The 22,205-nt window shown below is 39.1% G+C and overlaps 1 protein-coding gene across 15 annotated transcripts in view; it reads left to right on the top strand.

Annotated features, from left to right (window-relative positions):
- KMT2C (lysine methyltransferase 2C) overlaps positions 1–22,205 on the top strand; it is a 196,109-nt gene that overhangs the window by 133,973 nt on the left and 39,931 nt on the right. For 12 of the 15 annotated variants that reach the window (XM_084507334.1, XM_084507327.1, XM_084507338.1 and 9 more), the window contains 11 exons: positions 2,582–2,647; positions 4,168–4,380; positions 8,415–8,543; positions 10,335–10,454; positions 11,927–12,057; positions 13,641–13,827; positions 19,215–19,319; positions 19,680–19,727; positions 20,912–21,049; positions 21,234–21,266; positions 21,350–21,469. In XM_084507334.1, the coding sequence (XP_084363460.1) occupies positions 2,582–2,647; positions 4,168–4,380; positions 8,415–8,543; positions 10,335–10,454; positions 11,927–12,057; positions 13,641–13,827; positions 19,215–19,319; positions 19,680–19,727; positions 20,912–21,049; positions 21,234–21,266; positions 21,350–21,469 (1,290 nt within the window). The remainder of the gene's footprint in view (positions 1–2,581; positions 2,648–4,167; positions 4,381–8,414; positions 8,544–10,334; positions 10,455–11,926; positions 12,058–13,640; positions 13,828–19,214; positions 19,320–19,679; positions 19,728–20,911; positions 21,050–21,233; positions 21,267–21,349; positions 21,470–22,205) is intronic. The other 3 variants (XM_084507336.1, XM_084507330.1, XM_084507337.1) reach the window with 2 other exon arrangements.

The raw sequence follows: 22,205 nt of genomic DNA, 5'->3' as shown, positions 1-22,205 counted from the left end.
TAGTTTTTGGTAGCTGCTGGTGTGTGAATATTCTTCCTGTGGCTCAGATAAGCCTGCCCACAGCAGCAGTGAGGGCTTCGTGTCACTTACTAATTTGGAGATGCTGAGTACTGTCGATGATCCACATCTTAGGGCTGGAATCCTCTGTTGCACAGTCTTCATGAAACTGAATTAAGATCATCTTCATTCTAAAACTTACTGTGTGTACTTCACAGATACACAAAGTAATTAGAAGCTAAAATTTTAACTTTTGAGTTTTTAATTGTCATGTTTATTATTTCAGCTGTTACATTCCTGTAAGTGCCAGTATTTGCAAAAAAAAAAATCCCTGCAGTTATGCACGCTTACAGTCAAGCAGGCAGCTGATAGTACTGCGGTGTTGTCTTTCTATCAGACATTTTGCACTGTCCCTTAGCCAATTCCATTTCTTCCTAGAGCTGTTATTTTCTATTGCAGCCTTCTGAATCGCGGCCACCTTTCTTTTTGAAACTGTGATCTTTCTCATCATATTGTATTCCGTGCAACACTTTTTTTTAACTGAAGCCACTAAACACTGCACATCATTCGGCATGTTTAAATCCTTCTGAAAATAAGCATATCATTTTGGTTGAACTTAGCTAAGTGCCTCAGAGAGCCCTGTCCCTTTTTTGTTATGTTTTTTAATGATTATTTTTCCCCTTTATAGTTCTCTCTGGCTTGGAATTCTGTTTCTCCGTTATCCGTTTTATTGATTTAATCTTTAACCCGCACTCTAATTAGCTCCTTTTCTGGAAATCAGTTCAATACCATCTTCAAACGTTGTGCAACTTCTGTGAGTTGGTCTCTGAAGGCCTTGCGTTTGTTGCTATCAGCTTATTTGTTTGCCTGTTTCAAGTCTGTTCAGTCTCCAAAGCTGAAAGTGTGCTCAGTCTGATGTGGACTCCTTGTTCTATGACTTTAGAGTAAGGGCATCAAATCCCCATCACAGCTCTCTGAATTTTCTGTTTACCTTAGATTCCAGCCCAGTAGTTGTTAGCTCTGACTTAGATACCTTGTAAATTATAACCAACGAAGGAATCAGATGAGGTCTCGTTCCCCATGGAGTATTTCTTCAAGTCTGCTGTTGTTCTGTTGTTTCAGTTCAGGGCCTTTGAGCATCTTCCATCCTGCAGCTCGTGCCATATTTTTTTGTTTCCCTCCAGCCCAGTGTCTCCTTCAAAATTTCATTTTCATTTTTTTTCTTCCTTGTTTTTTCCATCCGTGTGTGTGTGTATCAGTTTTTCAGAAGTGCTGATCGGCTCCTTACACGTGCCTATCTCACAGAATGTTTGTTTTCTCTAGGTTATGTCATACACTTCAGTTAGACCTTAAAAACTTTCAGAGGACTATAATTTCTGAAGACAAGACTTTCACTTTCCTTATCTTTTATGTATACTTAGAAAGCTTTCTCTAGATTTCAAATCTTTTTAGCTACTACACCCTTGTTTTGTATTTAGCACAGACTCTAAGTGTTAGGTGGAAGCTCTTGGTCTTTTCCTAGCCTTTCTCTGTGGGTGAGGTTGGAGCACATGCAGTTGGGCTGAGAAACAAGAGCCTTCCACACGTGCTGTGCCTCAGTGGTCTGGGCTTGTGTAGTAGATGCAAATTAAAAACACCGGATGTTTGTCAGAGTCTTAGACTGAGCCTGGCTAAGATTTCTAGGAAAAAAAAAAAAAAAAAGAATGAGCCTTGACTGTGTGGTAACGCTAACCATGCCAAACTAACAGTTTTTTTGGTTTTAGTTCTCAGCGTTTGTGAGACACCGACTAAACAGCTAATTTTTCTTGTACCTTCTGTCTATATAATCTCTACAAAGTCACTACTAATATAAACAATCAGTCTACACACCACAGGTTAGTGAAACAGGATTACTGTGATTAAGGCAGAAGAACATTTCTACCTGCAGCAGTAGCGTGCTAGCACTGGAAGACATTTTGATCATCATTTGTTCACTCAAACTACTGCAGTGCTTCCCTGAAGCACACAAGGCAATTTTCAAACTGAGTTTCTGCTGTTCCATTTGTCAATATCCTTACAAGTTACGTCTGAGCTGTTCTCAGATTTGCTATTGGCCTTCCTTTCTGTCTCATTTCTGTTCTGTCAGACCTCTGACAGCACAGGCACAGCTGGAACCTTGTGTGGGAAGCTGGTGGGAGATCCACTCCTGAGACAGTCCCTGGTTCACAGAGTCCTCCTGTTACCTACACTTAGCTTAGCAAAGCCTGGACATGATGACTAGTGTAGAAATTTCCTTAAAATCCAGTAGATCCAGTGCATGCCAGTGGAGCAGTAGAAGGAGATCATTTACCATCAAGTTCAGAGCATTTCCAGTGCCATTCTTGACTCTAGGGAATTGGAGAACTTCAGCTGATACCAGGCTTGTTTTGTAGTCACATCTCTGTGACGCAGAAAAGCACTTTATTTTAAAGGTGCTAGTAGATGTTGCCAATACTATTAATTAGGGAGTTTAACAGAACCGTTTGAAGGAAAATTACTTGGTAGTTTCAGTTTAAATCGAGTCACCATTTTTAAAAGTTGAAATTATTCTCCTTATATTTTTCAGTGCCTTCTTTGGACTGTTGTGATTCATCAGTTGGAGCTCAGATTATTTCAAAATCAAAAGAACTAGGTAAAGAATGTAAATGCTTAATCGTTGGTCATTTAGCATATTTTAAGGGTATACTTTTATATGAGGCAAAACTTCCTTTTTGTTTTTATAACACACAACATTAACCATCCTTCTGTTATCACAGCATGCTTTTCATTTTTTTTTCTTTCTTTTCTTTTTTGCCTGCCATACCTGCACAATAATAATAATAATAATAATAATAATAATAATAATAATAATAATAATAATAATAATAATAATAATAATAATAATCTTAAATTATGCTTTGATTCTGCAGACTTAGTTGCTTGCCTTAATATTAGCAGTGATAAATAACCATGTGGCTGAGTCAAACACATACACAAATGTTTACAGGCTCAAACTGTAGGAGGACACAACTTCTCTGAATTTGTGTATTTTGTGCAAGGAATTGACAGTCTTGACAAGCCTACTCCCAGGTCATTTGTTGTAATGATAGTCTCTAAGAGCTTCCCTCATGTTAGGATAGCTTCCGTCACATCAGAATTTTGTTCTGCTTTATACTGCACAGTTGTTCTGAGAGAAGATTTTGCCCTCCAATCTTCAGTACGAAAAAATAGATGAAATTTTTTAAATGAACACTCTTCTAATTCAGTACAAGAGAACAATCGTCTCTGAAGAGCTACATTCAGAACCAGCTGTGTTTTGGGATGTGACATGTTACATCAGAAAATATTTTTGGTTAAAGAGAACAAATGTTACGATGTTCATATGTTTTCAGAAACCGTGTTATCCAGTCATTATTTAATTGGCCTCAAAGAGCAGAAGCAGCATTGCAGCCTCTTTGCTATTTGCCAATTCCCTGAAAGTTCCCCAGCTTCCACTTGCAGGTGGCGCTGCAGATGATGGAGACAGTCCTCAGGCAGCGCCTTTCTGCGTTGTCAATTAAGAACTGGGGGGAAGAGCTGATCCGTAGACTCAGTTGGCATGTAACAGCTGGAGGACGTAGCAGTCTTGCAGGTCTTGGGAAGCTTGGGTCCTACCCACGGTTTATGAATTGATATTGAGCAGCTCACTCGATACAACTTGGTTTTTGTCTGCCTATAAACCAGGGCTAATAACTCGCCTGATGGACCAAGAGTTCTGGGAGGCTAAAGCTGAGTAATAACATGAAACTGCAACGCTGAGGGCTTTGGCTAATGAGCAACAGGGACCCAAGCTAAGACTTGCATGGGTTTTTCGAGTGTTAGGGATACAGAAATACCCTGCAAGGCACCAGTTTCCATAATCAAATAGATCTGTCTAACAAATTTTGGATGTAAGTTGTTTTGTAGCAACGTAATGGATTGTTACTGGATTTGACATCAGGCTCTAAATCATAAAGCTCTAACTGTAACGTGTAAGACAATATCAGATCTCTGTTTTATTTATACTGATTTCCTCGCTCATGAATCAGTTCCATACATGTGAATTATTAACTCTTAAAAGTGCTATTCCTGAAGATCTAAGACTTGAAAATTAAAGAGTTTTATATTGCTGTTATGATCGTTTAACTTTTATAGACCCACCGAAGACATACACGCAGGATGGAGTCTGCTTGACAGAATCCGGCATGTCTCAGTTACAGAGCCTCACTGTCACAGTACCTAGAAGAAAACGGACGAAACCAAAGCTTAAACTGAAGATTATAAATCAGAACAGTGTGGCTGTGCTTCAGACACCCCCGGATGCCCAGTCAGAACACTCAAGAGATGGCGAGATGGATGACAGTAGAGGTAGCGACCTACTTTTGGCATGTCTCGTATCTTTGAGCGTTACACTCCATGTTTACATTGCGTACATCGAGAGGAGCATTTGGTATACTGACATTTGTATGTCCTGTACAGAGTGCACTGCGGGAGCTGCTTGGACAATAGAGTCCTGGCTCATTGTTGCCCATTTCAGGGATTTTTTTTATCATCGTTCTGTTTGTGTCATCCATACCATGGGAAACACTTTGCTAAGGCTCACAATACTGGAAACACGAATTGCCTTTTTATCTATCCCTTAGATTATTTGGGGAAATGCTGTGCACCCAGTGGGTGCAAGTGTATTTTGAGGAATCGACAGTGCAAGCACCATTTGAAAGTGGTAATGTTGGCTCAGCAAAGCGATGTCTAGATTACTGTAGAGCTTGTATTTGAAATCAAGGAGGAAGAGGAATTAAAAAACTTGGCTTAGAGTATTCCATTTTCTCTGAAAGAAATGAGGTGGGCTGAGCTGAGAGTCTGAGGGGAAAAATACTTCCTCGTATGTGCACAGATGAACTGAACTTTCTGTCTGTCCTTGTTTCTGAAGTAGACTTAAAGACAGAATTTAGGTTTGGAAGTGAATTCTGGGGTGTTGCTGTAGTTCAAGTCAATCACAGTGTGTGCAGAGCCCTGCCAAGTGGTGTGTCGAGGATAGGGAATCCAGAAGTTAGTGTAGAGGAAAGAGGAGTGTTAGTACAGCATCCGAGGTTGGCGAGTGATGAAGGGGTCTGGGCTAACATGTGCCTACCAACCACCTCACACTGTAGTGATGAGATTTCAGTAAATTGTAGAAGCACCTGAGAGAGCTCCTTTCACCATGTGTCTGGGCAAGGATGCGTGTGTCCTAGGGGCCAGCAGTCCTCAGTCCCATCTGAGGGCTCAGTGAGCTCAGTGAGCACAGCAGCCAGGCCACAAGAGACTGAAGGTGGAAGATAAGGCAGCGAAAAGAAGCACATAGGTAGGAGCAGCCAGCTTCTTTGTACCTAAAATCCCCACTCTCAGGCACTGGCGTGGTGCAGCACCGCCCTCCTGCCCTCTTTGCCATGGCCTGGCTGTACATCTTGATAAAAATGTTGGTAGGAGAGGTGTTAATCCGTGGCCTGAGGGGAGGCTTAGTGAAACGGCAGGTGTGAAAGTCATTACATTAGTCATGCAGGTGTCTGTTACAAGTGGAACACAGGCACCCCACCTCACCACAATCTAAAGTGCGCTCTGTTGATGCAACATTGCCTTGTTGTTAATCAGATTAAATGTCAGGAGAAGCTTTTTTTAGATACAGAGAGTGTACTTGAGATAACTGGGTAGTTTACCCATCAGCACAGTTTCCATGTTAACTTGTTGATAGAAGAATTGTTGCTGTTGTTTGATTAGCGTGTTCTTAACCCTCTGCTGTTGACTAGAAGTGTATTTTTTTATAATAGGTTCCCTGTATTTGTTTATAACCTTTAAAACAATAAAGTAGTTTGTTTTCTTTTGTTTTCTTTGGAATTCACAGGGTTTGGTAGACTACTCTAGCGTTAACGCTGACTCTTAAATTTCATCTTATGCCTTCATATAGTCCACCGAGTGGGTTGTTGAAAGCAAAAATGCTTTCAGTTTTGGTTCAAAAGCATCAAGATAGAGCATTAACCACTTCCCCTGCTCTTTTTCAGTGGTTAATCATCTTTACTTTTACAGTTGTGTGCATGTATTCTATATAATGTAGTCTAACTTTGTTATCTACTTAGTGGCTTTTATAGGTATCCCTCTTCAATTTTATAGCAAGAAACATAAACGTAATATGAGAGTATGAATGGGAGAACCAAAGCTGCCACAGACTCTAATTTAGTTCTGACCATCTTTTATTTATTCATTTATTTATTTCTGGAACATACCAAAGAAAAATACATTTGCATGTTCCACAGATGTTTGTCTTATGCATCAAGAGTTAGAGCACGCTCACATGTGTGCCTCTGACTGCACAGCACACACGTGGCAAATGGTCTGGGTTTCCTGGAAGCTCCAGACAGAACTACGTGTGCTCTGTAGGGTGGATTGGTGCCAGTTCTTTGGATGGCTGAAGTTTTTGTGGGGGCATCAGGCTGAATATGGCCATGGCACTGCTTTGATCGGTGCGACATGGTGTAGTAATGCCAGGTAAACACGAGTGATGTGGATGGCACCAAGGGGAGTGGTGCTGTTGATGTGATAGAAGGAAGGGATGCCAGCCACAGGGGTCTGGGCAGGCTGGAGAAGTGGGCCCACATGAACCTCATGAAGTTCAACAAGGCCAAGTGCAAGGTGCTGCACCTGGGTCAGGGCAATCCCAGACATGAGCACAGACTGGGAGGTGGATGGATGGAGAACAGCCCTGTGTAGAAGGGCTTGGTGCTGGTGGATGAAAAATTGGACGTGAGCTGACAGAGTGCACTTGCAGCTCAGAAAGGCAATCCTACCTTTGGCTGCATCAAAACAAATGTGGCCAGCAGGCTGAGGGAGGGGATTCTCCCTCTTCATTTTCTCTTGAGACCCCACTTGGAGTGCTGCATCCAGGTCTGGGGCCCCCAGCGTAAGGACAGGGACCTGGTGGAGCAACTCCAAAGGAGAGCCACAAAGATGATCAGAGGCTGGAGCAGCTTTTCTACAAGGACAGGCTGAGGGAGTTTGGGTTGTTCTACCTGGAGCGAGGAGATGTCTCCAGAAAGACCTTACAGTGGCCTTTCAGGAGGCTTATAAGAAAGTTGGGGAAGGGACACTTTGTCACAGAGTGTAGTGATGGGACAAAGCGGAATGGCTTTAAACTAAAAGAGGGTAGGGTTAGATTAGATACATGGAAGAAATTCTTCACTGTGAGGGTGGTGAGGCCTGGCCCAGGCTGCCCAGAGGAGCTGTGGCTGCCCCATCCCTGGCAGTGCCCAAGGCCAGGCTGGATGGGGCTGGGGGCAGCCTGGGCTGCTGGGAGGGGGCCCTGCCCATGGCAGGGTTTGGAATGAGATGATCTATAAGGTCCCTTCCAACCCAAACCAGCCTGTGAAAAGTCAGGTCAGTGACCAAGCCCTGAAAAGAGCAAGAGTTGTTGTAGTTGTACTGCAGCTGAAGTGGTTTGAGAGTTCAGTTCTGTCTGCAGTAGAACCAAATAGGCTACAGGGCATGTTTCATAAACAATGTTTCTCCTCCTAACAAAAGTACAAGGCAGAGAATCTGAATTCTGGTCTCTTTCCAGGGACAAGAGTATGTTTAGTCTAGATGTTTCAAAAGCTTTACAGTAAAATGAAGATGTAAGGTCATTATTGTATTGACTCTTCGGGGCTATCAGGAACAGAATTAACTCGGTCTCTCTTCAACACCGAAGACTTCTTAATGCCATTGTACTTTACATCTGGTTTCTACCCCGTGTTCCCACAGAATATAAACTCAGAATTGTGGTCTTCATCTTCAAGGCTGACTAATTCCTTGGGCTGAATTTTCTGCTATATAAATCAAACTCCTCTGAATAAACAAATCTGCTTTCAGTCAGTCACACAGCTTCAAGTCAAGAACCCTCCAAACTAAGAGTCATTACATATTACCTTCCAAGTGTAGGCTGCATTTTTTCAGTCTGTCTTCTCAACAAAAACAAACTCTTCCCAAGCAGAATTTAGGGGAAGGTAAACAGAGCATATCTTGCATGGTAGATGGTATTCATGTTCCTCTATGTATTGTTAGAATTTGCTCAGGGACTTAGGACATGCTGCACAGGATTCTGAAAGGATTTTCTATGGGGAAAACAATGTCAGGATCCACATATAGCAACGATAGTGTTTATTCTCTGGTTTTGTGTAGCCATAACCTCACAGGAAATCAACGTATATACGGGATCATTGGGTACAGTTAGGGTGGGTTTCTCAAAAGTGTCTAAAGGGCATAGCTCTCTATCACCTGCCTGAAAAAAATCTGTTATTTTCAATCCATTTCAAAGAAATCATTCAGCTGTAGACATCTTGAAAAAATGTCTTCCTTCCCTTCTCCAGCTGAACTTACCACTGCATTTTTGTCTGCAGAGGGTGATCTCATGGACTGTGATGGAAAATCGGATTCCAGCCCAGAACGGGAGGCTGCAGATGATGATACCAAAGTGGCAGAGGGAGCTGATGGGATTAAGAAAAGAAAGCGAAAACCATACAGACCCGGTAGGATGAATACGTTATATTATTGTGTCAGTTGTTCTAAGGCTTTTTTCTGTATTACTAAAAATATATAGAAAAAGAATAGAATTACAAATTGTTCTAAGCTATCTGTTGATTTTAGCATTGTTTCCTGTTATGGTTAAAATATTTTTTTAGTTCTCTTACCAACATACCTTTCCAAAGGTTGCTGCACAGCCATACGCTTGCAGTAAAACATTGCCAATTACCAGTTTGTAGTTCAAATCTATACCTTCTTAATGATTTTTAACTTAATAGAAAAATGTCTGCTATATACCTGATGGGAGTACAGTTTGTGTGTGTGTGCATGTATTTACATACATCTGGCAATATGTGAACTTCAGAGAACTTTCTGCCAGTATTTTACTTAATTTCTGAGCTAGTTGATAGCAGTAATTTACTAAACATTTGCAGATGAATTTTAATGAATGCAGTTACGGGATGAATTATTTTATTTTACTTTATCAGTGGTGTCGATTCTTTGGTATCCTGACTGCAGAATAACTGGGTGTCCTGGATGCAGAAATACTTGAGCTGTCTCCAGGCAGAAGCAGCTAGATACCCAAGTGACTCGGGAGGAAGTGGCTCTGATTTATTAGGGCTCATACTGAACCCCAGATAATAAGCTCTGCTTAGATAAAGTCTGGCTTTTTGAAGAGCCCCTACATCACACCCCTCCGTATACCTTGGTGTCTGTGTTACATGTTGATTTTGTTTTTCCTTACGCAGCCTCCCACTACTGTGGATAATAAGCCGATTGTAGTCTTTGCTGTCACAAATACTGTTTTTGCCAGTCACGCCCATCCTTCTCGTTGTAATGGGCCATATCCTCTGATTATGAAGATAGCAGGGGAGGAGAACAGAGAAAGGAAGCGGGAGCTACAACATGGTCCAATTTCTCTTGCTTCTCTATTAGTAGCTAAACAAATCTCTACCACCATTTTCCCTCCCCGTGTCATTTCCCAAAACGCCGAGGAAGAGCCCCAACCCAGCGCTCAGCAGGTCATACCCATGGGTCTTTTGCCTTCCACAATGAGAACGTGGTACAAACACACAGCACTTAACAGAGATTTCCTGTTTCTGTACAAGTAATACACTTCAATAAGCCATTTATTTCCACTGACGGGTCCTCAAGAGGAGAGAGCTTCATTTGCTCAGAGTGATTTTGGATCATGAGTTGCGCAGCCATCTGTTAGTTTTCTGCAGCCAACAATTTCCCTGAAAAATGAAACAAACCTGAGTCTGATGCATTTACATACCTATACACCAACTGTAAGGGACCAGGAACGCTGCAGTCAATCTTTGGTGAAGGATTATGGAGTTTCAGGCTGTATGATGTTTGTTAATTATCTTTTTATTTTGTGATACATCCATCTTTAGTACCGTCGTTTGGAGTGGTGGGCTCTCCAGAGCAATTTGTAGTTTCTTATGACCCTTTAATGTTCTTTAATAGGTTTCATTTAGTAGATTGATTAATTTTAGCAATTCATCAGCTTGCCAAGGGAGGAAAAAAACAGCATCTGAAAGTTGCCAGGTTTGGTGATTTAATCTTCTTGTGGATGTATTGAGGTCCTAAAATTCTGATCCATTTTGATAATTACATACATACCCACTGAGGCATCAAAATTAAGAAATGAAAATTCATCAAGTATATCAGATTTCTTCTTAGACCTCTGCAGATGCAGTTGTCTCATTTACCTGCAGGACAATCTTAGCTCTCATTCTTGCTATGAAACACAGTTTTAATCAATGTACTGAATTTTTCTTTCTTGTTAGGTATTGGTGGATTTATGGTACGTCAAAGAAGTCGTACAGGGCAGGGGAAGACTAAAAGATCTCTCTCCAGGAAAGATTCTTCTGGATCTGTTTCTGAGCAGTTGCCTGGCAGAGATGAAGGTAAGGACAGAAACTTAGTGTGTTTTTGTTGTTGTTCATGGTTAATGCAATAAAAAATAACACAAGTTACCAACTTGTATTACTGATAATTTTGTCCTTGCCTGTGTTTGTAGAACTGCTTTGTGAAGTCAACAAATGTTTCTGTTAGCATTGCAACCCAGTATTGTATCTGGGTCCCCAGTTCAGAAGAAGTGCTTGCTTTCTCTTCAGTATGTTAATGTTATAGCTATGTTTTTCTGCTTTGTAAATATTGTTGCAGTGTGGTATACCAGCTTGTTTCAGATAGTATTGAAGAACTTTGTTTTAATGTTTTTCAATTTCTATGTAGGGATCTTCTCCTATAAGTTAGAGAAAAGTTAATTACCCATTCTACGTACCAGTACAATGCAGATTGTTAAAAGCAGTATTTTTAAGTATTCTTCAATTAAACAGCTGAGTTTCTCTACTTGCTCAGGCACAATTGCTTGTTAAGAAAAAAATAACTCAGAATATCTTTGTATGTTGTAAATCATCTTAGCTTGCTGAGAGCCTGCTCCTCAGCTGCCAGTGCTCATCAGCCTTACAGAGTTGTTTGCTATTCTTGTCATGTCCCGCTCCCTTTTTCTGCAAAAGCTCACTCTTGAACAGCACAGAGGTCATGGGGTCGGTGAGCCTCAGCTTACTTGGTGCCCTCTGAATGTGGTGCAAGAGATGACTGTAGTACAAAGCATGGCAAATTTTACTACGTAATGTAGTTTCTTAAATAACTTCCCAAGGCCATTAACTTAATGTAATTAGCTTTGGCAAGGGAGAAGTGGAGGACTTAAAAAGTTTAGCTCTTACCTCTACTGTTTTCACTGGTCTGTCAAAATAAAGTATTAAATGATTGATTAGCACACTGTGCTTTTGTGCTTGTTAGGAAAAAATGCTGTGCAGCTTCGTGCATGATAGCTGAATAAATGTGTAATTTTTCTTGAAGGGCTTCTTTATAGATTTCTTTTTCTGGCCTGTTCATTATTTGTACAAGTCATTTTTCAGATTTTAAAAAATGGTTTGTGCCTTCACTTTGAGAAAAATTAGTTTATAAATTGAAGGGTGATTAATGTGTAGCTCAACAGCGTTGATTCTAGAGACAGCACTTCAGTAGAATTCTCTTGCAAATATCTGGTTGAATGCCAGCTATAATTTCTCTCAAATGACCAAATTCCTAGGTAGGCTAGATAGAAAAGTTAAAGGTCTATCTAAAGCTAATGAAGTACGGCAAGATCATGATGTGGCTAGTATCGCAGATGGCATTTCTGCCTTCCTGGACCCAGGTGACCAGGTTCACAGCTGATAAAAAGCCACCTTCAGAGTGTATCTACAGTGATATTCAGAATAATAAACTCATGCACACAAATAGGTAGTAAGATGTGTTAGGCATGCTAGCCCTGTACCTGTTGAGCAAGACTCAGAGCATTTTATTTATTTGTGCCCGAATGTTACTCTTTCAGGTTGGACAGAACAGTTGCCAGACACTCCAGTTGAGGAGTCTACCCCAGCTTCTGAAAGTACCGAGAAAATAAAAAAGCGTTACAGGAAAAAGAAGAATAAACTTGAAGAAACCTTTCCTGTCTACTTGCAGGTAAAACTACTGGTATACTTTCTGAGTAAATACACTTTTAAAACTGACCTTTGTGTTTGTTGATTCATTTAGACCATAAATATTTCTATTCTGATTCCCAATTTACCATTCAAATGTAATGCGTTTTCTGTAGGAAATGTTTGTAACTTTGTAGAGAAAGCTGTATATTATGTTAAATCTCTTCAGTGTATAGGCTTCTACTTGTTCTAAGAGAGAGGAAAAACAAATCCTTTGTTTTCTCTGTAAACTGACACATGACATTTTCAGCTTGTCATCTTGTGTACCACATTCAGCGGTGTAAGATGTCTTAGTTTGATCATTCCACTTCCTCTGAATACTACTTGTTCTTTACAGAAGATTATAGAACAGGATTTCATAGGGGGAAGTTTTTCCATAGATTCATCTTTTTATATGCTCTGCATCTCCCCACCATGATAATTCCTGCTCTTTTACTGACCATTACTAACGTCATGTCCCCAGAGCTAAGAGAGGTAACACTTGGTCTTCAGGAATGTGGATAATAACCAAGATGTTAATGCTGATTGACCAGCTTACCTATCCTCACCTGGTTTATAAACCATCTGGTTTGTATCTTCCTCTCACTGAGAACATTATTTGGTGTGCTCTTCTTCTCAGCCACCTTTTTCATGAAAACCTTATTTTGTAGATCTTTACCAAACTTCATGGCATAAACTGTGTCAGGACTGAAAGCAAAATTGACAGAGGCAGAACAATCTGTCTAAAAATAATTTGTATTTCCTAAGTGGGGAAGTGAACTGGAAAAAAAATACTTAAGTAAAATTTCCTTTGTATTAATAAGAACAAATTGTTTTTCTTAATGCACATATTAGTCATGTAGAACAGAATAATTAATAGGAATAACTGATAATAAAAATCAGTCCGTAGCTTTATTTCTAGATGCTATGTCCTAAATCGAGGTTTTAAAGACAACATGAAAACAGGAAAAGTTGTTGGGCAATGAGTAAAACTTGATAGGCTCTTGGCAAATTACTCAAGTAGTCAGGTTTAGGTGAGTGGTGGCTGTGAATAGTACTTTAAACACCTTCAGGTAGTTTGTTACTGCAATTCTCCCTTAGGACGATTTTGTACTAACCGCAATGCAGCATTTAATCATTCTAGAACTCGGACCACAGTGAGCTCGAGTATTTTCATCAACTTTTTCATGGCTTTAATCAAGTTGTTCAGTAGCTTTCCCCTTAAGCTCTCATTTTTTGTGCAAGAAGAAATACTGAATAGCTTCTTTGAGATTCATATGTTTTTTCAATAGCACTGTATTGGTACACTGTCTGTGCTGTATATACATAAGAAGACAGAAGTTTTTCTATATAATTTAAGATGTGAATTTAAGGGAGTTATGTAGCTACCTCAGGTAAGCTATGTATCAGCTGTATCCACACCTCATAGCCTGGAGAAGATGTTATACCTGGAAAGGTATGGGACTGAGACTGTAATTTTACTTTTCTAGTAATCATTGGGGTTTTCATTTTAACGTTGCTGGGTGTGTAATCTTTTCAGTAGATAGACTGTTCTTCCTATATTGAATCATTTTGCCCTCTTTGCAGGAAGCTTTCTTTGGGAAGGATCTACTAGATACCAGTAGACAAAACAAGATGAGCCTCGATAATTTGCCTGAAGAATCACTTCCACTCTCATGTAAAACAAATCTGACCACCAATTTCCTGGATCCTTCATCAGACCCACTTCGTAGCTCAACCTCCACTCCAGCTCAGGCAAAACTGGGACCTCAAGGTATACAAAGCTAAAGTTAGTGATAATCCCGTAGTTTGTTTTTGTTGTAAATGGGGCTCTTCCACACTTCTGGAGTGCAGACTGATGTATTTTCCAGCATTCTGTACATCAAGTGCTCTTGTGAGGTTGAGTTACATTTATAATCAGTGACGTCTAGCTCCAGGGCTTTACTTGTTGCAGCAAGAGCAGTGGATGGCGTGGCAACTGGAACTTAATACAAAATCTGAAACTCCTTGACTGTAAGATCCATGTCTGTAAAATTCATGAAAATGAATTCCATCTAAGAATGCTCATACAGATCCCTTATAGGAGAATGCAAAAAAACCCCTCTGATTAAAAGGCATTTTTAGTAGTGTTCTGAGTGTTAGTTGGATGAGTATCATCCAGCTTCTATCTTCAGTGTTTTAGATTATTTTAGGTTACCCATCTCCTCTCCTTCTCGTGGTTCACCATGCCCTTTCTGAACATGAGTGCCCTTTCAAGGGCACAGTTTGTAGCCCCTAGGCGATCTTCTGGTTTTGCTTTCCGTTGCAAAGCTTTGCTGGAGATAATATTGGGAGTTTTGCAAGTAGCCAGAGGGTTATACATGCTGCTGAAAGGGCAGCTTCACACAAAGGAGCAATTAAAAACAAAAACCTTACTGTCTGCTCCGCTTTTTTTTTTTTTTCCTTTGTGTCTTGTATATGCTGTTAGCTGGAGGTGTCTTACTATTCTGAACTTTTAAAAAACTGTTTTTGTATCTTGTTTATATTGGTTAATTTGTGAGTTGTTTCAGCTCATCTTCACTGTCTTTCTCCATCTAAAAATTTTGACACACACTAGTACAGCTTCCAATGCCCAGAGAGTCTTTTGCAGAAAGATCACTTATTTGTGATCGTTACTCACTGAAAATCTGCTAAATGAAAAGCAAAAGGCTACATTGTAATTAAACATTGATTGTTATACAGATGAAATTGTGAGTAATGGAGAATACAAAGGTTAACTTCCCCTTAAGGGGAAACTACTGGAAATGGAGTGTTTCAAGTTCTATATTCCATTGATTCCAGCACTACAAGAAAATACAGTCACACATTTTCTCACCCCAGCTTTCTTTCATGAAGCACAGATTCTGAAGTCTTTGTTGGCATCTCAAACTGTGTAATTAAAATCATTAAAGTTTATATATTATGGTAGCATAAGGAAGGTTTTTAAACTGCTGAAACTTGATGTTAATATAATATTGTCTTTTTCCAAAATGGAAAGGATTTTTTTAAGTTCTTTATGAATAAGCAAAGTTGTAAAACTTCATCATTTCCTCTTCTTTTCATGGAGAAATAAATTATAAAGGGGTGGTTATTAGGAAATAAATGAATTACTTGCAACAGCTTCAGTGGATAACCTCCTGTCTTTCCCATTTTATATGAGAGTCTAAAAGGACAGTGTTTTCTGGCCGTAGGAATGTTCTCAACAATTGTCTCTCTACCGTTAAGATTTCAGGCCAAAATTGTGTCCAGACGGAGCTGTTTGTTGTAGTTGGAGAGCCAGCGGCTGAAGTCATCTGCCAACATTGATCAGTTCCAGTGCAGTTTTTCTTAACTCTTTTGCTGTGACCATGTGGGAGACAGTTATTTCCACAATAGCATCCACATGTCTGACAGAGCCAGATTCCATCTGATTGATGGAGACCTTGCTAAATTTGCTAATTATCGAGCTAGCAGCAGTCAGATCTTCCCTTCTGGCTAGTATTGCAGAGGAGCTGGTGATGAGAGCAGCGTCTGAGAGCACCTGTGCTATTTCCATCAGTTTGCTACAGCCCTGCTTTGTTCCCTGCACCTGGAGGTGGTAGGAGCACGTCATTACTGTGTTATTTTCCTACAGTGCCAGTTGTAACCAGGATTGCTAACTCCTATGAGAATCCTTGCTTAACTGGGTAGGTCTTTTCCACAAGGAAGATGTTCTTCTCATGCAAACTCAATTGATTAAACCCAGCAATAAGGGTTAGATATGTTTGTTCCTCTTCCAAAGAGCTCTTAAGCATCTTAGGAGGAAGTTAGTAGATCTGTTTCGCTTTTCCACATGCACACAGGACTGGTAGGGAGTTTAACAGTGATGTGTTCAGTCTGCTAACGAATTGACAACGCACTGCAGCAACATGCTGTGACTGTTTATTCTTAGAGCTTGGTTAAGAGTAGCCAAAGCTTTTGCCAGACAAGATGGCAGCAATGATGGTGATTGGCAGAGCCAGACAGAAGAGGGTTTTCAGAGTCCGTTCTTCACTCTCAGTTACTAGCAACGGTGATTAAAGTGAGCTTTAGGCTGCCAGTTCTGGTTTCGATCTAGCAAAGAGGTTGCAATTTGTATTTTTGGTTGTAAGGTTCACCTCTCCCATGGTTTTATAACACAAGTGGCACACTATGTATGGGGTCAAACCTTAAAATCATTTAAAAGAAAGCTGCTAGAGCAGAGTGCAAGGGCTTGCTCACCAGGAACACAGCACCAGGTCTCCAGTCTCCTGGCTGCTCATTGGTAATGATGAAGGTATTGACCATGATCTGTACATCCTCTGTGATCTGGGGTTGTGATCTGATATATCCTGAGTGATGTGGGGACTCTGTGTCACTCCTGAGAGCCTTGACCTGAGTGTGCCTCATCAAAATTTAAAAAAAAAAACATCTTGGCAAAGTTCTGGAAATGTGAACTTTCTTTGTGTTTAAAATAGGTTATATTCAGTATATTTTTTCCTGGGAATGCTGAAAAAGTCATCTATTTAAATAGGGTCTCCAGAGAATGCTAAGGAAATTATTCTTAAACAAAAAGAGAGGAGTCATCTGCGTCCCTGCACAGCTAATTCCATCGCTACTGGGATATCTTAAATCTAGATACATTAGTCTGTGATTAAACACGTTAGGGTGGCTGCAGCCCTGGGAGAGGCATTTTTACTCCTGTAATAAATAAATTAAACTAAATGTATCAGAGGAATCAGGATCACGAGGTAGCAGTAGAATCCTGCTCTATTAGAGATCCGGCATTATAAGCGAGTTATTTTCTTTCTTGCTTTGTCTTAGTTTTCATCTCTATTCTGAAGAGTCAAATTAATGAGCAGTATTGAGCTATTTGTTTGGCACAGATGTCAACTGGCTATTGATTCTGATCTGGAGCAGCTGAATAAAAGGGATTTAGTTATTTCCAAGATAATATTTAGCATCCATTGAATTAAAACTGAAAAAAAAAAAACACCACTTCACTTTAGATGTCTTATATGAGATAAGGCTTATGGATCATAGAGCATAGCCTCCTGCTACTGCTGACACTCGGTCTTTTTATAGACTTAACCAGCTCGATCTTGATAGCGGTTGGCTTTTTTCCAACCCACCAGTCTCATCAGAAGGACATTACAGAGCCTGATTGCCTTAGCAGTTAGAAGCCTTGCAACTTGAAGCCTGAATTTATTCACAACCAGTTGGTAACTATGGGTGGTTAACGCGTCGGTTTTACATCTCTACACCTGAGTCTTTTCTTGCTACGTATTCAATGCATTTGGGTTTGTTTTAGAAGTTGAATTCTTAGGGACTCTTCCCAAGCACATTACTAAAGGCTGTGGAGGAAAGCACCATAGCGTGTTGAAGGATGCTGAAATGGTCTTGGTACTTCCCTCAGAAGGGCTTTTTTCTCCCTGCTACTTGCCTACCTTCAGGCAGGAGCTCGGAAAAGTTAGAAGACAGCTCAAGTCTGTTCTTTGCCTGTTAGCCAAGTGAAGACCTTAACACCACGGCTTGGTGCCTGGTGCAAGTTACTGACTTTCACGATTGTGTTTGACCAAATTGCCAGGAAGAAAATGTATATCAAAAAAACAAACAAACAACTAGCTTGTGTTTAAAACCTTAAATTTCATAGTCCTTTTTACCAAGCCCACAATTAAAATAATTAAACAAAGTGGTTTTTGGTTTGGAGACACTTATAAGTACTCCTCCTAATACTGGGAGGAGCTGTGTTACTTACCTATCTGTTAATAGAGCATTGTATGCTGACACATCGATTGACCTGAGTGGCAAACATAAGATATTTAATTAAGATGGCATCATTTCCTCGGTCTTACAGAGGATAAAAATGAAGAATAAAAGTAGCAAAGTGAATTTTCATTTTGACTCTTACTAATGGTTGGAGGGAAAAGAGTCGTCTCTGAAGAACAAAAGGAACTTTTAAATCACTGTAAAGTTTAGCAGATTGGAAAATAGCCTCGTGATATCATTAAATCCTTGGCACCAGGCCTCACAATTAAGCTAGAAATACTTTTCTGGGGAAGCTGGGTAGGAGCAGTGGGAAAGATAACCCATATACCTATGAAATACGTTTGCCCTTTGACTTTCTGGTCCCTTTTACCTGCCCATATTGGTTTTCCATATTGTATATTGTATGATTTGTATTAATACCTTTCCTCTGATAATTATATGTTAATTATATGCATCTTTGTGTTTTACCATCTCTTCACATTTGTTTTTGCAGGGATTTCTCATGTGGTCACGACAGTTTGCAGTTCTTTATAAAAATACTTTTCTCAAATTCTTTTTTGTTTGTCAAATAATTTTCTTTAAATGTTGCATGTCTGTAATCATCCTAAAACCTAGTTAATAAAACCAGATGGGTTGTTTGGAGTTGCTTCACCCTAATGAATGGGATGTCAAGAAGAAAATCATATCCAGAATTATTATTTAATATTCCATAATTTTTTGCTAGGATCAGACTAGTTTTTGCTAGATTGCAAACAAACGTAACATTTCTACCTCCAGTTGTTCTCATTTCTCCAGGACTTCTGATCATAAAAGTAGCAGCTTCAGTTTCCATTTACTTACTACTCCTTCTTACTGTTAAGTTTTCTTTCCGTATCAGGTTGTAGTAACTGTTGCTCTAGAGTGTTAAGAAAGATAGTGGTGGTAAGAGAAGAATACTGATAATTTTATTTTTTTCTGTATTTTTTTTTTTAATATTTCCCATTCACTTGCTGTGAGCTGTCTCCTTTACCAAACACAGTTGTTGATTCTTACATTCACGGGCCTTTGTGTCTTAGATGTTGAGTTCTCATTAGATTTTTTTTTTCCTAAAACCTTAAAAAAAGGTTCCTTAAAAAAAAAAAAACAGTCTTTCTTCTGCACAACTGATTTATTGGTTTTATTATGCTCCAGAAATACTGATCAATTTAAACATGTGAACATGGCTGTGGTACTGAGTGGGGAGGGGATGATGACTTGTTTCCCATTTCAGAGGAACCTACAGTGCGTGGCACACGAGGAGGGCCAGTATAGCCTGGTAAACCTGTGTTTGAGTCTGTAGCTCAAGCTGTCATACATCACCAGAGTCATGTTTAAACATAAAAATGCCACAATCAGTTAATTTTACTTCGTCTTCTACAGGTAGCACTGACGATCCCTTGGCTGATCTTTCTGAGGTCTTAAACACCGATGATGATATTCTTGGAATACTTTCTGATGATTTGGTGAAGTCTGGAGATCATTCAGGTATGTATGTTCATAAGGTCTCTCTGGAATTTGTGTTCTTTTTTTTCTCTTTACTATAGATGTAGTTGTTGTATTCTAGGTTGTGCTGTAGGTGATTTCAGACAGGATTTTCATATCTTAAGAACACCTTGGCTTGAGGTGATTTTGTCTTCTACAAAAAAAAAAAACAACCCAACCTCTTCGGCATTTTTTTTTTACCTGGCTCTTTGCTTTGCTTCTCTAGAGAGAGAGAAAAAAAAACAGCTTCTGTTATCTGTCATACCTGCGTAGCTTTTTCAGCATGCAGCTTTTTCTTTACTTTTTTTTTTTTGTTTGTTTTCATGTTATAATCATCCATTTTATCTGGTTTGGGTCCTGTAGGTCTTGATTTATGCACTTTCCAGGTTGAGAACTCACCCTCCCCATTTGGTAAGAAACTAAACAATGGATGATCCATGGTTAGAAGTAGTCATCTTTCCTAGTGGTTTTAGCTGAAACAACTGCATGTGTAGAAGCTAGTAGTCCTTTACTGTGACACTAATTCATGCTTTTGTTTTCCACTCTTTCTGTATTGAGTCTAACATGACCTTTAAACTCTGCACTCCACATTTAGTAGAGTATTGCATAAAGTTTTGCTTCCAGTTTTTTGAAAACCTTCGTGAGTTTTTGTGTTCCATGTTACAAAACCATGCATTTTCTTTCTGTCGCCGTTAATATTACTTATAATAGTAGTGTGTAGTTTTTATTGTAGTTGTATCTTTAATAAATTACAAGCATTTTAACAATGTGAACATATTAAGGCATGAATAGAGTAGACAGCATCAATCTTTTTTGTTTTCACTGGACGATCGTTCATCACTTCGACACACTTCAACAATAAGTAGAATGGCATGTTTCATTATTTTAAATATATTTTTATTTGGTGTTTAATACAGAAATATATTCTAAATGCTGACGTGTCTAGCTTTATTTTCAAAGATGTTTCTCTTTTGAGAGATTTATTGACTTGTAAAGGATGCTGTGAAATTTAAGTAGAAAGTTACGTTTTCTCAGTATCAACAAAAAACTTTGTCTAATATAACCTGGAATGTTCAGTAGTTGTTTTTGGGATGGAAGCTTCTATAACTGGTTTGATATTGAGTACACTTCAAGAGCACTTCAGTAGATAATTAATGTAATACATAAGAATGTTTGGGGTGAAGCTTAATGTACCAGGATGCAACATACTGCCTGCTAGTGTTATTGTTTTTAAAATGTGAAAAATAATTATATTGGAATTGCATACTGAAAACTACATGCTTGAAAAATTGCTGTAACTGAACTCGGTAGTCTTATTTCAACACAATTTTTCTCTTGTTCTAGTTGCATTCTATTCAATTAACATTCCTCAAACAGTACAGTAAACTGGAGATAATTAGTGGGAGTGTTTGTTTACTTTTTTCTAATGGATGTCATATTTTGCCTTTCCTTTCAAATTTTAACAAAGTCTTCATTTAGTTGATAGCTCTACCAAAAAAAAAAAAAAAAAAAAAAAAGAAAAAGTTGTATGGCCTTTATTCTATATTAGTAGGTTTTACTGCTTATGTCTAATTTAATATTCTTTCCTCCTTCAGCTGGATTGGATATTGGCCCCATCTCTGATGATCCTTCTTCTCTGCCTCAGCCAAATGTCAACCCGAGTTCACGGCCATTGAGTGAAGAACAATTGGATGGAATCCTCAGTCCAGAACTAGACAAAATGGTCACAGATGGTAATTTTTTTTTCATTCTTGATCTGGTCTTATGGAAAACTTGGTGGGTTTTTTTGTTTGTTTGTTTTTAAACTCAAACTGCTACCTACGTAAGGTAACATTGACTGTTTGCATTTGGTTGCAGAATTATTTTTATTGCATTTTTTGGTGATTACTCATTATGTGTTGTTTTTAATTTGCCCAGGTGCTATTCTTGGCAAATTGTACAAAATCCCAGGTACGTGTTCTTAATCTGTGTTGTCTTCTACAAGATACAGTTTGTAAACAATGCCAGCCAACTTACGCGCAGTGTTTTTGCAGAACTAGGAGGAAAGGATGTTGAAGATCTGTTCACGGCTGTATTAAGTCCAGCAACCACACAGCCAGCACCTTTGCCGCAGCCTCCACCTCCACCACAACTTATGTCTTTGCACAGCCAAGGTAAGTCCCTTTGTTACTTCTAACAACAGAAGCTTAATCAGGGAGAGTTGTACGTCTGTTAAATGCCAACATGAAAGTAGGACATGCCTTAATTTCTGCTGTTGTTAATTCCTGGAACCTGCTGTTGTTAACTCATGAAATACTTTTCTAAAAAAGTTTTGAAGGGAGTCTGTAATTAATATGCAGGTAAATGTTGCTAACTGAAAGGGACAACTATTTCAGATTTTTGTGACATATTGGAGCTTTTATTTTAGCTGACACTTTCATATTCTTGAAATTGTCTGTGATAAAGCATGTGTTCTCTTCTGATTTTGCTCTTTCATTACTTCTGAGTACCTCCTCGAGACTAATGAAAAAGTCTGTGTGACAGTGATTTAGTGAGTCTTACATTTCTTTTAAGAATTCAGTGTAACGTTAAGAATTCCTATCCAAATAATAAAGAGGAGGCTAAGAAATTTTGGAATGTATCATTTATTTTCTTTCTTACTATTAAAATTGTTATGAATTAATACAGTGCCTTACTGCTTTTATATTGAAAGCAAGGGGCAAACTGATACTTCTTGTTGTTGTTTCTAGTAGAGCAAGATTTTAGCAGTATGTATGAGCATAATTAAATACACTCTTCTCATCACACATCACCATTAGTGGATTTTCCTTGAGCTCATATAAAGAGTGCCCAATCTTATTATGCTGGTACTACAAAAAGTAGCATGCAAATTGATTTCACCCATGAATT

Source organism: Aythya ferina (genome assembly GCF_964211825.1).
Source record: "Aythya ferina genome assembly, chromosome: 2".
Classification (NCBI taxonomy): Eukaryota; Metazoa; Chordata; class Aves; order Anseriformes; family Anatidae; genus Aythya; species Aythya ferina.
The sequence above is the reverse complement of the archived record's forward strand: the minus strand, read 5'-3'. Positions and strand labels throughout refer to the sequence as shown.